This window comes from Musca domestica, unplaced genomic scaffold (genome assembly GCF_030504385.1).
Source record: "Musca domestica strain aabys unplaced genomic scaffold, Musca_domestica.polishedcontigs.V.1.1 16, whole genome shotgun sequence".
Lineage (NCBI taxonomy): Eukaryota > Metazoa > Arthropoda > Insecta > Diptera > Muscidae > Musca > Musca domestica.
Window position 1 is genome coordinate 14,319,077 of NW_026712219.1, and position 15,667 is coordinate 14,334,743.

A 15,667-nucleotide genomic window follows, 5' to 3' on the forward strand; every position below is an offset into this window, starting at 1 on the left:
CTTCTTTACTTGTTTGATATAAAAATGTATATACATAAGATGGTGCCTTTTGACGCCTCCTAGAACCTATTGCAGATTTTGGCGACACATATTTCGACTTGCTCCTATCCCGTTTAAAAAGAGAATTTCTTCATTTTTTTTTTAAAGAAGGACCGCAAAGACCTACCTTCTTGAATTTTTAATCCTAAAATTCGAAAAAAAATATTTGGAATAGGGGGGAACTCCCATCTCTATTTTGGTCACTTTGTGATGTAAACTTTCAAAATGCCGATTTTTAGCTCCACTTTCATAATCTCTTTAATTTTCTATGAAAATATTGATAATTGAATTTTTCGCACAGTGTAATGTTACAATTTAAAAATTAAATATTTCATTTAATTATTCATCATTCAACACTGATTGCATCCAATTTATTGCCGCCCTCGTCGCGCAGCTCCAAATAGATACCAATCACAGGGAAAATAATTTTGATATTAAAACCTATGTGTATAAAAAAAAAAAAAAAATATTATGGACAAATTTCAAAGTTTATTGAGTCAATACCCACCTGTCACAATTAGAAATATAATCCATCCCTTGTAGTGGAAAGAAAACAATTGCATACAGGCTATGATCAGGAAAATAATATGAACTGCTGATACCAAAATCATGAAAATAATCCAGGGCAGTAGGAAGAGTGGACGTTTCTAAATGGAAATGGGAAATTGTCATAAATATCCAATATCGCAGTGAGATTTTCCTTATGTCTATGTATATACTTATATATTTACCTTTATTATGCCAATAATCATAAGGCCTGATGTTGCCGATAAAATAACTGCAGCCAAAATTAATGCTATGTGCGGGTGGATGTTATTTTCTGGAACTAAAAATAAATTTTGCATGCTGGTCAATGTTGGTGTGTAGAGGTAAGATAAGGCTACGTTTTTGGAAATTCAGACTATAAGGGTACTAAAAACACTTATTATCGTAAATTATCTTGTCTTCAGAACGGGTACAGTAAAAATCTTCACATTTGATATAAAAATTAAGATTTGATTGATATAAGTGGTGATAATTGATATAAGTAGGTGTTTCATATGTATGACAACTGTACTAAATGGTACTAAATTCGGTTTAATTTGGTTTTGGTGGAACGGATTGATTTGGAAATCTGCTGGTGTATATGGTTAACATGAAGATTTGGGTTTCAAAATGTATTCAGCCAGCGGACGAAAGGTACAAAATTTTACTAAATGTGATACTGAATTGTACGAAAAAAATCGCTGAATTGCTCCGCAACTAAAAGTATTGACAATTTAGGCCTTTTGTGGCTGAGGTATCAGAAGGAAAAAACCGATTTATCCCATCTTCACAACAAATCTTGAGTTAATAGAAATAATGGAATCTGTAAAATATAAATTCGGAATTCATGAGCTTCATTGATATTTAAAATTGTGACCCCTTTTGGGGGAGGTACCAGAAGGTGTGGACCGATATATATTCCATCATCATCAGAGCTATAATTATTCAAAATTTTGACCCTTTGTGCGGGAAATACTTGATGGAGTGGACCGATATTGTGCATTTTCGCACCTGACGTAGCTGTGGTGGATATATAAAAATTTGCAAAGTTGGAGCAAGTTCGGGTTATCGTTTCTCTTTCTCTGCAGTAAAATATTTTTTTATACCCTCCACCATACATAGTATGATCGACATTCCCTTAGAAACTCATCGAAAAAATAATTTTAGACCCAACAAAGTATGTATATTCTTGATCAGCGCAAAATTCTAAGACGTCCCTCCGTCTGTCCATCTGTTGTAATCACGCCAGAGTCAAAACAAGTAAAGATAGGAAGCTAAAATTTTGCATCGATCTGTGTTTTGTCTGCAGGCAGGTCAAGTTCAAAGATAGGCTATATCGGTCTACCCCCCCCCCCCCCAATATTCGGTATTTTGATAATTTTTGCCACATTTTTCAATGGAATAGTCTGAAACTCTTCACAAGGAGTTCTCTCTGAGTACTTTACCCTCTGGAAGAGAATTGTCTATATAGGTCTGCGTTTTAGTATAGCACCCATATAACACTAGCCCGAGATATTCCTTATTTCCAGGATTTTCGCTACATTAATATAGCCCCCATACAACAGTACCTCCCTTTATTCGGTATTTCAATGATATTAACGACATTATTCACCGGAAATGCGTCAAATTTCGTATTTGAAGTTCGGAATCGTAATTATAGCCTATCACAAAAAATTACTTCGTCTTCGGGTAGCCCCCATATAAAGGTTTTTATTGGAGCGATATTTTTCGACGGATTTTTTTTATACCCTACAACACTGTGTGTGTTGGGAGTATTATAAGTTTGATTGAGCCAAAAATTATGTAACACAACGAAATATTGGTTTCCCACATAGGAAAGTATATATGGATCTTCCTAGCTCGCCGAGCTGAGTCGATCTAGCTATGAATGTCCGTTCGTCCGTCTGTCCATGTTAATTTGTAATCACTCTACAGGTCGCAATTATGGTCCGATCTTCACGAAATTTAGAATGGAGGTGGGGCTAGGAATAGAATAGAACCCTATTTCTTTTGGAGATGTTTGCATAATATTTAGGAGTTGAAATGGATCAAAAACTGAAAAAATCCTGATTTTGCAGTTGCTCTACAGGTCGCAATTATAGACCAATCAAAGCGGAAGTTAGAATGGGGCTAGAGCTTAGGGCTGGGCAGAAGCCTTCCAATTTTGATGGCCATCGGGTAATATTTAGTGGGCGAAATAGCTCACAACATTTGTGTGAAACATTTATGTGAAAAAATACCAACATTACTTATAGGCGGTATCCGAAATACACAAAAGGCGAACTTCTGGCTTTTTTATGCTGATTTCGTTGACGAATATAGCCAAATATCGTAGACAAGCAAATCATATAGATGAGTCTAAATTTGGAGATGGAGAGGGGCCCCTTGATTTTAGAGATGACAGCAAAATATTTAGGGGTTCCAAACCAAAAACAAAAAAAATTCCCGATCAAACAATTGAAGCCAATCGACACGCCTGAGAAGAGAGTTAAGGACAGGAAGAATTCTGGCATTTTGGTTGACCATTGGAATATATATATATATATATATATATATATATATATATATATATATAGGTGTAAAATGGATCACAACAAATAACAGCAACTATTCCTGGTCAAAATGCTGAGGGTAATATCTGGGCAGTGTTCCGTGATATAATATCACATGGTCGGCACGCACGACTATAGCCTTTGCTTACTTGTTTAAATTTTCAAATTCCCTCCGAATAGTGAAGGGAATAAAAAGTTCGGTCCGGCCGAATTTGCTGCTTTTGAAAATAATAATATTATCTTGGATAAGTTTGAACCAAATCGTATACTACCTTCGAGAGTTATCGTGCTCAGCAACCAGCCCGACAGGCAGACGAACCTACATCGCTAGATCGACTCCGAATTCCCTGAAATTTGGATTTGATCCAAAGGGTCTAAATTCGTTATTTCGTTTTGACCGTATCAATGGACATATACCATAGCATACCATATATCAATGGATATATGCCCTCTCTAACCATATAGATGAGGGTATAATTAACATTTTGATTTTTGGAAGGATTGAATTGTACATTAGTAAAGCTCCTTTTCGATACTTGCACGCCTTACCATATTTGATCATCTCAGCTTGAAATAGAATCATTATCAAGGATAAAAATAAACACAAAACGCCCTCAATTATGCCGTGAACGTGAAAAAGTGTTATTGGCATTCTTATTTTTTTTTTTTAAACCGAAACTTTTAACTTTTGTTATGACTTTCACTCTAGCAAACCTTAGCGAATACTAATAACGCCAACGAATCAAAACAAAAGCTGCTGGCCATTGTTCTGTAGTAAAGTTTGGTGTCAGCATAAAGTTTATTGACATCAAATTACAAAAAAAAAACAAACGTGAATAAACAAAAAAGGGACAATTTCAACCAGATGCAGTAAATTGTGGATAACTCCACCTACACATATGTACATATGCATATGTGCCTGTTCGTAGGTATGTATTCGTAATGAATCTGGAAATTATTCAATCAAACGATAATCAATGTTTAGAAAAAAAAAAACAGCAGAAAATTTTGATATAAACAATTTAAAATCAATAGGGAAGGGAAGAAACGCGGAGCGGGCTCGACATTTAGATACCCTACACCATCATGCCTATTTATGAGTTGTAGCCATAACGAACATAAGTTTATATTGAGCATTTGTAAGAAGTATATCATGCTAACTATGATCGCCGAATAAAGTGTAGTATGCCTTTAGAGCAGTTGAACTTAGAAATCGAATGGAATAAATACATATCACAGCTATATCCTAATCTGAATCGATTTTCGCTAAATTTAATAGAGTGTTTTTTAATGTTTATACCCTCATTCTTATGGCTAAAGAGGGTGTATATCATTTGATACGGCCAAAACCTGCCACATCGTTGTAGATCCTAGGTCTCCGTGAACCAAATCCGTTGCAGAACATGTAGAGTCGATCCAGTTGTATACGTCTGTCAGCCTGGCTGGTGCGCACGACAACTCTCGAAGGGTCCTAATTGATCAAACTCCTTTTGGTACCTTACCCACGATAAATGTAAACAATTTATATTTGTATAACCTCCACCATTGTATGGAGGGTATATTAAGTTTTTCATTCCGTTTTTAATACCTCGAAGTATAAATTTTAGACCCCACAAAGTATATATATTATTGATCAGCATAAAACTCTATGTCGATTTAGCGATGTCCGTCCGTCTATACATCTGTCCGTCTATCCGTCTGTGGAAATCACTTTAGCTTCCGAACGAAATAAAGTAGGTTAATAAAATTTTACTCAAATGTGTATTATGTCTCCGGGACTTTTGGTATTGAAAATGGGTCATGTAGGTCTACGTTTTGGTATAGCCCCCATATAATGGTTCCCCCATTTTTCGGTATTTTGATGATTTTAGCTACATTATTCTCTGGAAATGTTTCAAATTTGGCATTTGAAGTTCGTAATAGATACTACAGCCTAAGACAAAAAATTGTCTATGCAGGTTCACGTCTTCGTATATCCCCCATATAATAGTACCTCCCTATATTGATGATTTAGAATTTTATTGTAATGGTTTATGACAAAAGTTGCCTATGCAGGTCCACGTCATCGTATAGACTCTAATATAACGGCTACATTCGATATTTTTAACATTTCAACAGAATTTTTAACGAATTTTATTTTTTGGAAATTGCCAAGATCGTTCCAAATTGTCAAGAGTATTCAAAGATCGGCCCGGCCGAACTTACAGCTTTTTTACTTGTTATATATTTTACTTCATAGTTAGAGAAAAGTATCATCCGATTTTGTTGCAACTTTGCAAGTGAAATAAGAGTACAACTCTCTTCAAATTTCTCATAACTACATACTTTTACAAACACAAGATCTACCATGGAGAACGGAAAGAACAGACTACTACTTCTGGTACCTGTCCCACAAGGGTTCAAAATTTTGAATAACAATGAATCTCATAAAACGCGATATGAGCACCTGATTCCATATTTTTATCAACAGCTAAGATGGAAGATATCTGACCAATTATTCTGGCACTTTCCCCATAGCGGGTGAAAATTTTGAATATTTGAAACTATATTTATAAAAGAGAAAAGTAATTGACGTCCAGAAAAAACGGCAGAAGCAAGAATCTTGAAATTTTGGGTGCGGGTCTCTCTTGGTCCGAATGGGTCAAATAAGACTGAGTTTTCGGAAATATGTACTAGAACGGTACGAAAAGTATTAAAGGTACTGAGTAAGCAGTAGAGCTAGAACTCTTAAATTTGGAGTGTATGATAGATGTACCAAAGGCTTTTTGGAAATTCGCAATATAAGGGAGAGATGAAAATACTACAACCAATTTCAGACGGCTGTAATTTCAAAGCCTCTCGTCCGACAGCTGTTCAAATTATTCCAGTGACAGCTCATTATATTGTTTTCAAGCGTACAAAAGCATTCTGGTGAGAATTTTCCAGAAAAAAAGTTATTCGTGATGGAATTCAAGCGTGATAGAGTGATTTTTTAATATTTGGCTGGAAAACCAATAATGGCTATCGTTAGAGCACTCCAGCATTTAAATGTGAAATAATCTTTTGTGTCTCGTACCATCGCTCGTTACCGTGATACTGGTAGCGTAGCCCGATGTCAAGGAAGTGGACGAAAGAAAACAACAACATTTGCAGAAATGGTTCGAAAAGGAAAGAAGCGACTTGATCCCAGCCCGCATCGCAGTGGCTGAAAAATGGCTCGTGAGCTGAACATATCGCAATATTCCATTCGGTAAATATTGAAAAATGAACCCATTGAAATTCCAAAAATTGCAAGAACTTACACCGCAACAGAAAGAAAATAGACTCAAAAGAGCTAAAGAGTTGCTTCGCTTGGCAGTGAATTGCCGAATTTGGTTTTCTCCGATGAGAAAACATTCGTTCTCCAGCAGTTTGTAAACAAACAAAATGATAGTGTTTACTTGCCAAAGAGGTCAGCTGTGCACCTTCGGTTGGCCACCAGAACTCAAGCGCCGGCTTTGGTGATGGTCGCTCTCCGCTCGTATTAATCGACCGTGGCATCAGAATAAATTCCGAATATTATCAACAGGACTCAGCACAATCACACTCAGCATGCGCCACCCAAGAATGGTGACAAAATAAGGTTCCTCGCTTCTTTTCTAGCGCACAATGGCCACCAAAATATCCGGATACCAATCCGTTGTACTATTGTGTCTGGAGTATTTTGGAAAGCAAAAATACCAAAGTGCCGATCACCTCAAGCAAGCGCTTCGCCGGGAATGGACCAAAATACCGCAGGGTAACATTCGGGCAGCGTATGACGGTTTCATTGGCCGTTTGAACGCCATAATTCGTGCCAAAGGTGACAATTCGAACAAACCTAAACTTATTCTAAAATTTGACGCTATTTCCGACATTTTTTGCTTTCATTCGATAAAATTAAAAAAAAAACAAGTAAAAAAGCAGTAAGTTGGGCCGGGCCGAACTTTGAATACCCTCCACCATTTGGAACGAATTAGAAAATTTTCAAAAAAATAAAATCCAATAAAAATTATTTTAAAATCTTTAAAATATCTAATATAGGAAGGTGCCGATATATGGGAGGATATACGATATTGTGGACCTATAAAGATAAATCTATGTCTGCGTGTAAAGTACTCACAAGGAACACCTTGTACGGATTTTCAGATAATTCCATTGGAAAAAGACAATATATATATAGACAATTCCGTTTCAGGGGTAAAGTGCTCACAAAGAAAACCGTGTGTGGATTTTCAGACAATACGATTGGAAAATGTGGCTAAAATCATCAAAATACCGAATATCGCGGGGTACCGTTATATGGGAGCTATACGTTATCGTAACCTATATAGAGAATTCTCTGTCGGGGGGTAAAGTGCTCACAAAGAACCCCTTGTGTACAAAGAACACCTTGTGACCATTCCGTTGAAAGATATGGCTAAAAACATCAAAATACCGAATATCGGGGGTACCGTTATATGAGGGCTATACGATATCGTGGATCTATATAGATAATTCTCTGCCGATGTATAAAGCACCCACAAGGAACTCCTTGTGAAGATTTTATGGGGGCTATACGTTATATGGGGGCTATACGATATTGTGGACCTATATAGATAATTCTCTGACAGGGTATAAAGTACCCACAAAGAACTACTTGTGTGGATTTTTAGACAATTCCATTGAAAAATGTGGCTAACATCATCAAAATACCGAATATCGGGGGTACCGTTATATGGGGGCTATACGATATTGTGGACCTATATAGATAATTCTCTGCCGAGGTATAAAGTACCCACAAGGAACTCCTTATGTGAATTTTCAGACAATTCCGTTGAAAAATATGGGTAAAATCATCAAAATACCGAATATCGGGGGGTACCGTTATATGGGGGATATACGATATCGTGGACCTATATAGACAATTCTTTTTGAGGAGGTAAAATGCCCACAAGGGACTCTTTTTTGGAATTTCAGACAATTCCATTGAAAAATGTGGCAAAAATCATCAAAATACCGAATACCGTGGGGGTACCGTTATATGGGGGCTATACGATATTGTGGACCTATATAGATAATTCTCTGCCGAGGTATAAAGTATCCACAAGGAACTCCTTGTGTGGATTTTCCGACAATTCCGTTGAAAAATGTGGGTAAACTCATCAAAATACCGAATATCGGGGGGTACCGTTACATGGGGGCTATACGATATTGTGGACCTATATAGATAATTCTCTGCCGAGGTATAAAGTATCCACAAGGAACTACTTGTGTGGATTTTCCGACAATTCCGTTGAAAAATGTGGGTAAACTCATCAAAATACCGAATATCGGGGGGTACCGTTACATGGGGGCTATACGATATTGTGGACCTATATAGATAATTCTCTGCCGAGGTATAAAGTATCCACAAGGAACTACTTGTGTGGATTTTCAGACAATTTCATTGAAAAATGTGGCTAACATCATCAAAATACCGAATATCGGGGGTACCGTTATATGGGGGCTATACGATATCGTGGACCGATATAGCCCATCTTCGAACTTGACCTGCCTGCAGACAAAAGAGAGATCTGTGCAAAATTTTAGCTTCCTATCTTAATTCGTTTAGACTGTAGCGTGATTACAACAGACGGACAGACGGACGGACGGACAGGGCTAAATCGTCTTAGAATTTTACGCTGATCAAGAATATATATATTTTGTTGGGTCTAAAATGATTATTTCGATGAGTTACAAACGGAATGACGAACTTAATATACCCTCCATACCTTTTTTGGTGGAGGGTATGACAAGTAAGCAAAGGCTACAGCCGAGCGGGGCCGACCGTTGAATACCCTACAACACTATAATAAACGATACAGATTATATAGGCGAGATACTCGAAAGAATTCCACAAGATATTGTGACAAATAATAAAAGAAAACCATCAGGATTCGTTCTCTAATTTTCGAATAATAGCAACTTAAACTAATTTGCTCATTTCCAATTTATTGGTAATTAAATTGTCTTCCTAGATCTGGAACCAATATTTCCCAAAGACCTATAATCTCCCAGAAGTGGCAAAAGATTAACATTTATTATTGGTTTTTGACTGAAGCGCCTCTATATGAGATACAGACATCTGACTATATTCTTCAACGAAATCAGCGTTAACGAAATAGTCAGAAGTGCGTCTTTCCTGTATTTGTGAATTCTCCAAAAAGTCACTGGAATGGACATTTTCGTATTTTGTCTACAAAAGTTGGCAAACTATTTCACACATTGAATATTTTTGGATGGCCATCCCAAACTGCTTGCTTTTGCAATGTCCGGTAACCCCCATTCAAATGTGCGTGAGGATCGGGCGATAATTACGACCTGCTGACTATTTTGCAGTTTTTTGGTCCATTTCAACCCCTAAATATATGGCTATCATCTCCAAAAAGAGTAGGCTTCTATTCTGACCCTCATCTTATCCCCATGCAAAATTTTGTGAGGATCGGGCCATAAATGAGATCTGTATATGATATCCTGATATCCTAACTACTTAGTTTTGTTAGCTGTAGAAATATTATCAAATGTTTAATTCAAAATGAAAATATGCCAAAAATATGACAAAATTGAAAAAATATGAGAAAATGTTAGAAAATCAATATTTTCATCTTTAGAGAGATATTTTAATACGATTTTTAGACTTGTTTTCTTTCCTGCCAAGAGGCCATTCTGAACTAATGACGTTCTGTATAAGAGATTTTTCAAGCATATCTTCTTTGATAGACAAATATATCGCCCATATTTTGCTATATATCCGTTTTGTTGGATGTTAACATCAATGTAAAGATCAGAAGTAACCTTGTCATGGCTTTGTGATTTCGCCGGGATTTAAAATATTCGCGGTGTAATGAAAAATTTTGAATTTTTTCAACACAAAATATATGGTCTATTTTACCCGCTAAATATTATCCGATGACCACCCAATTTGGTAGGCTTCTTCCCCGCCCTAAACTCTAGCTACATGCGAAATTCCACATTTTTTCAATATTTGGTCCATTTCAACCCCTAAACATTTGGCGATCATCTCCAAAAGAAATAGGCTTCTATTCTGACCCTAACCCCACCTTCGTGCAAATTGCGACCTGTAGCGTGATTACAAATTAACATGGACAGACGGACAGACGGACGGACGGACATACATAGCTAGATCGACTCAGCTCGGCGAGCTAGGAAGATCCATATATACTTTCCTATATGGGAAACCAATATTTCGAGGTGTTACATAAATTCTGGCCCAATCAAACTTATACTACCCCCAACACATAGTGTTGTAGGGTATAAAAATGTAAAAATTATGGCGTTTGATTTTGTTACAGTTTTTTTTATCTCACCCTGTGTACGAAAACATTGATTGGTACCATAGTTTGTATTAGGTGAAGGGATAGAGATAAAATTCTGGAATTGTATATTTAGGTATCTGTATTTGAGATTTTGAGGGGGTCTTGTAAAAATTACAAAGTGGTACTAAATTTGGCGATGAAACCCTCAATTTTGATACTGAGGTCTCTGTTGGTCAGGGTATTATGTCTTTGTACATTTGTTTGTAACAGGCAAAAGAAAAAGAGATAGACCCATAGTTACTTTTGATGGTCTGCATAGAATCACAATCTGAGTCGATTTATGCATGTCCGTCCGTCTGTCTGTCAGTCCGTCCGTCTGTTCATGTATTTTTGTAAACAAAGTACAGTTCGCATTTATTGCCCGATCCAGATGAAGTTTTGTACAAATCATTTGTTTGGCCCAAGGAGATTGGAGATTGGCCTATTGAAATTGGAGATAATTAGTAAAAATTTAGATATAGCGATTTGCCTTTTATTGCCTTGTATTGTGTAATATCAGCCCGAATAGTATGGAATTTTGCACATACAACCAAATTAGGCCTGAAAATATGTATGCGAAATTTTATCGAAATTGGTTCAGATATAGCTATGGCTCCCATATATATTGAACATCCGATTTGTTATTTTTGTCCTCCGCAGCGGAAATATGCACTCTATAACAACGATATTTGGGAAAATATATCAAATACAGCTCAGAAATACCTTTGCTAAATTTTATCGAGATCGGTTCGGATTTGGATATATCTCCCATATATAACTTCGTTATATTTGTTACCCACAGCCATAATATGCACTCCGTAACAGCGATATTCAGGGAAATATATCAAATGCAGAAATATCTTTGCCAGATTTTATCGAGATCGATTCAGATTTGGACATAGCTCCCATATATATTTTTATCCGATTTCAAATTAATTGTGCACCAAATGGGCAATATAAGTCCAAATTTAAAAGATACAACTGCTTCGGCATACTTAGTACTTCGAACTTTAAATTATAATTATAATCATAGCGTGTATGATTGAATTCTCTCATAAAAACTTTTAATTGTTATGTGGAGCTCTACTAAATTAGCAAAGTGGTGTAGGCTATCATAAAGGCATCCCCGCCGGACTTTAAGACTTTCTTTACTGGTTTTAAATCTAATTCTATAATCTGATGGACTTTTTCGATTGCACATTTTGATTCCTTCTATGGAATTACTCTAGATTTGATATTATACCCTTTAAAGAAACTTGACTATAGCAGCTTTTATGACCATTAAAAGCTCATTCGATAGGTGTAGTTTCCCTATCTTCTCTGTGATTTATGTGACTCCACCCCTCTTTAAATAAAATTTTAAATAATTACCAATTTATTTTTTTTTTTTTTAATTAATTTATTAACAACAAACATAGAAAAACATCTCCGAACATCCGTCGTTTATACTCACTGATCCTGTCGTTGTTTGTCTTATCTCTAAATATAGTGCAATTATGGGATATAAAATGTTTATAATAAAACCTAGAAAAAGTAAAATTATTATAAGAATTTAAAAAGTACACACATATGTTATTAAAAATTACCTATAAATGAAAAAATATGAAGAATGCCTTTGTAGGAAGATAAATGCAGGAATCCTATAAACAGGGTAATTATGAAAACCAATGATATAATTATCATACAAGTCAGCCAGGGTAATAGGAGGTATGGGCGTTTCTAAATAATAGCGAATAAAATAGAGAAAATTTAAAAAACAAAAAAATTATTTTTTTAATTTTATTTTTAATAAATAATACCTTCACAATACCAAAAATCAGAAGGACGGATGTTATGCATAATATGACAGCAGTCACTATTATTATAATTTGTGGGCTGATATTGGTGTTTGAATCTAAAAAAAAAAGAATAATGAAAAAATAAATAAAATTAGCAACTCGAAAAATATAATATTAAAATTAATATTCCAAAAAATTAAGACACATTACAGGAGAAACTCATAATACTATGAGAGCAGAATTAAAAAACTAAAAAAGCTATAAGTTCAACTGGGCCGAACTTTAAATCCCCTTCACAATTTGAAACGAATTTGGCAATTTTCCAAAAAAATAAAATCCGTTAACAATTTTCTTAAAATTTTAAAAATACAGAAAGTAGTCGTTATTTTAGGGTCTATACGACGACATGGACCTGCATAGGTCCATAAAAATTCAAATGCGAAACTTGAAGAGAATAAAGAGGTATCACAGGGGTTATACTAAAACGTGGACCTGCACAGACAATTTTCAGTCTTAGGCTGTATCATCCATTTCGAACTTCAAATACCAAATTTGAAATAATTACTGAGAATAATGTCGCTAAAATCATCAAAAGACCGAATTTCGGGAGATTCCGTTATATGGGGGCTTTACGAAGATGTGGACCAGCACAGAAAATTTTCTGTCTTAGGCTTTAGTATACATTATGAACTTCAAATCTTCAAAATGTCGGGCGGGGCCGACTTTATGATACCCTACACCACTTTGCTAATTTAGTAGAGCTCCACATAACAATTTAAAGTTTTTTTTTATGGGAGAGTTCAATCATACACGCTAGGATTATAATTAGAATTTAAAGTTCAAAAGACCCAATATGCCGAAGCATTTGTATCTTTTAAATTCGGACTTGTATTGCCGATTTGGTGCACAATTAATTTGAAATCGGATAAAGATATATATGGGAGCTATATCCAAATCGGAACCGATCTCGATAAAATTTAACAAAGGTATTTCTGAGCTGCATTTGATATATTTCCCCAAATATATATATTACAGAATGCATATTACGGCTGCGGAGGGCAAAAATAACAAATCGGATGAACAATATATATGGGAGCTATAGCTATATCTGAACCGATTTCAATCAAATTTCGCATACTTATTTTCAGGCCTAATTTGGTTGTATGTGCAAAATTCCATACTATTTGGGCAAATATTAGACGTTTGGTGCACAAAAAAGGGCAAATCGGACGAAGATATATATGGGAGCTATATCTAAATTTTGACCGATTATCTCCAATTTCAATAGGGTTCGTCCTTGGGCCAAACAAATGATATGTGCAAAATTTCATCTGGATGGGGCAATAAATGCGAACTGTACTTTGTTTACAAAATACATGGACAGACGGACGGACAGACGGACGGACAGACGGACATGCATAAATCGACTCAGAATGTGATTCTATGCAGATCATCAAAAGAAACTATGGGTCTATCTCGTTTCCTTTTGCCTGTTACAAACAAATGCACTAAGACATAATACCCTGACCACTTTGTGGTGTAGGGTATAAAAAATAGACATAATTTTCTGCAGGGCTTTTGGTATTGAAAAGGGCTATATAGATGTACTTTTAGGTATAGCCCCCATATAAATGTATCTCCTTAAATTCGATAATTTGATGATTTTACAGACATTTTTCAAATTTTCAAAGTTTCAAATTTCGTAATCGGTACTACAGCCTGCGACAGAAAATTGCCCATTCAGGTTCAAGTCTTCGTATAGATCCCAACATAACTGCAAATCCCTATATTCCGTATTTTTAAGATTTAAACAGTTTTTTTTTAATTTTTTTTAATAATATTTTTTTTGGTTTTTGAAATTACTAAATTCTTTCCAATAGGTGGAGGATATTCAAGTTCTGCCTGGCCGAACTTACTGCTTGCTTAGTTGTTATTTTAAATCAATTTATAAAGTTACATTTTAATTTCAAAGACTATACATTAATTTTTTTCTTTATTTCTATTAAAAACTCGTAAGTGAAACATTCTCGTTTCGTAATTGATCTCACCAATGAATTCACTTTCAATATTTCACATTTCTTACCATCAGTTTTATTTTTAACCAAAAGTACCAGCATTTCTCCTTGAAATAACATCAGTGCCAAGGATACAAGTAAGGTTAGAACACCCACAATTATGCCATGGATATGGAAGGCATTTAATGCCATAGTTTTTTTTTTATTTGAAATGCGTTGTTGAAATTTTTACAACACTCAGTTTCGATCTATGTGAGAATACTGAAAAATGCCGTAAAAACAAAACAAACGAGGAACAAAGTTCTGCTGCAGTTTTTTCGGGTGTCAGCAAAAAGTTTGTTGACATCAAATTACCAAAACGAGGCAATGAGCAAGAGGAAAAAAAAGGCGAGAAGGTCGAATTTTGGCAACCCTACAGACGTCTGGATTTCGGAAGAGGTGTAGAGAATATTGGGGTTTTATGAAGAGTAATTGTAGAATTGAAGGTTTTTTTTTTATAGCATCACCTGAATATAAAGCAACTGAAAATATATGCTATTGTTATGTTATTATTATTGGGCGCCATATGAGCCACCTATAACAAATATCTTCATTTAGGGTACATTTCTAGAATCTTAAAATAGAATAGGCTTCATTATTTATGCTGGAAAAACGATGTCAATAAATAGTTAAAACTCCCAAATTTATTTGTCGTAAAGTTCTACTTTTTTAGTTTTACTGAATATTTTTTCAAGGAATTTCATAGCCATAAACGTGGATTTTTTTTAAAGAATATTTTCTCAAACACTATCAAGGCCATTATGATAGATTTTTTAAGGATAATTATTCGAGGACTTTCAGAGTCATAAAGGAATATTTTTTCAAAGACACTAAGAGCTATTATCGAGGATTTTTAGGAAGGAATATCTTTTCAATGACATTAGGAGCTATAATCGCGAATTTTTAATGAAATATTTTTTCAAGGACACTAAGAGCTCTAATCGTGGATTTTTAAAAATATATTTTCAAGGACACGTGGATTTTTGAAGGCGTATTTTCTCAAATACTATCAAAGCTATTATGGTAATTTTTTTCAAGGATAATTTTTCAAGGACTGTCAGAATCATAATAGTGGATTTTTAAAAGAATATTTTTTTCAAGTACTATTAAAGTTATAATCATAAATTTTTTTTATAATTTAAATATTTTTACAAGGACACAAAGATCTATAATCGTCGATTTTTAAAGGAAAATTTTTCAAGGATTAAGGAATATTTTTCAAGGAATATATTTCTTGGATTTTCAAAAGAATATTTTTTAAGAAAACTAAGAGCTATAATCGTGGATTTTTAAAGGAAAATTTTTCAAGGATTAAGGAATATTTTTCAAGGAATATATTTCTTGGATTTTCAAAAGAATATTTTTTAAGAAAACTAAGAGCTATA

At 34.9% G+C, this 15,667-nt stretch overlaps 2 protein-coding genes across 2 annotated transcripts; both read right to left on the reverse strand.

The window, feature by feature from the left end:
- Positions 1-272: 272 nt before the first annotated feature.
- Positions 273-3,824, reverse strand: LOC105262557 (uncharacterized). The gene is made up of 4 exons (XM_011297969.3): positions 3,666-3,824; positions 771-865; positions 548-686; positions 273-480 (listed from the first exon to the last, which is right to left on the reverse strand). Exons 1-4 carry the CDS (start codon positions 3,766-3,768, stop codon positions 386-388), a joined length of 432 nt encoding a protein of 143 aa, XP_011296271.1. The 5' UTR covers positions 3,769-3,824; the 3' UTR covers positions 273-385.
- Positions 3,825-11,835: 8,011 nt separating this feature from the next.
- Positions 11,836-14,490, reverse strand: LOC109614471 (uncharacterized). The gene is made up of 4 exons (XM_020040000.2): positions 14,312-14,490; positions 12,250-12,344; positions 12,037-12,169; positions 11,836-11,974 (listed from the first exon to the last, which is right to left on the reverse strand). Exons 1-4 carry the CDS (start codon positions 14,433-14,435, stop codon positions 11,853-11,855), a joined length of 474 nt encoding a protein of 157 aa, XP_019895559.1. The 5' UTR covers positions 14,436-14,490; the 3' UTR covers positions 11,836-11,852.
- Positions 14,491-15,667: the final 1,177 nt, after the last annotated feature.

Coding starts and splice junctions, on each gene's coding strand:
- LOC105262557 (XM_011297969.3), bottom strand. CDS start 3,768: ATGCCAATAACACTTTTTCACGTTCACGGCATAATTGAGGGCGTTTTG. Junction 866..3,665: donor AGCTGAGATGATCAAATATG/GTAAGGCGTGCA, acceptor ATTTATTTTTAG/TTCCAGAAAATAACATCCAC. Junction 481..547: donor TATATTTCTAATTGTGACAG/GTGGGTATTGAC, acceptor TTATACACATAG/GTTTTAATATCAAAATTATT.
- LOC109614471 (XM_020040000.2), bottom strand. CDS start 14,435: ATGGCATTAAATGCCTTCCATATCCATGGCATAATTGTGGGTGTTCTA. Junction 12,345..14,311: donor GGTTAAAAATAAAACTGATG/GTAAGAAATGTG, acceptor TTTTTTTTTTAG/ATTCAAACACCAATATCAGC. Junction 12,170..12,249: donor TGATTTTTGGTATTGTGAAG/GTATTATTTATT, acceptor GCTATTATTTAG/AAACGCCCATACCTCCTATT.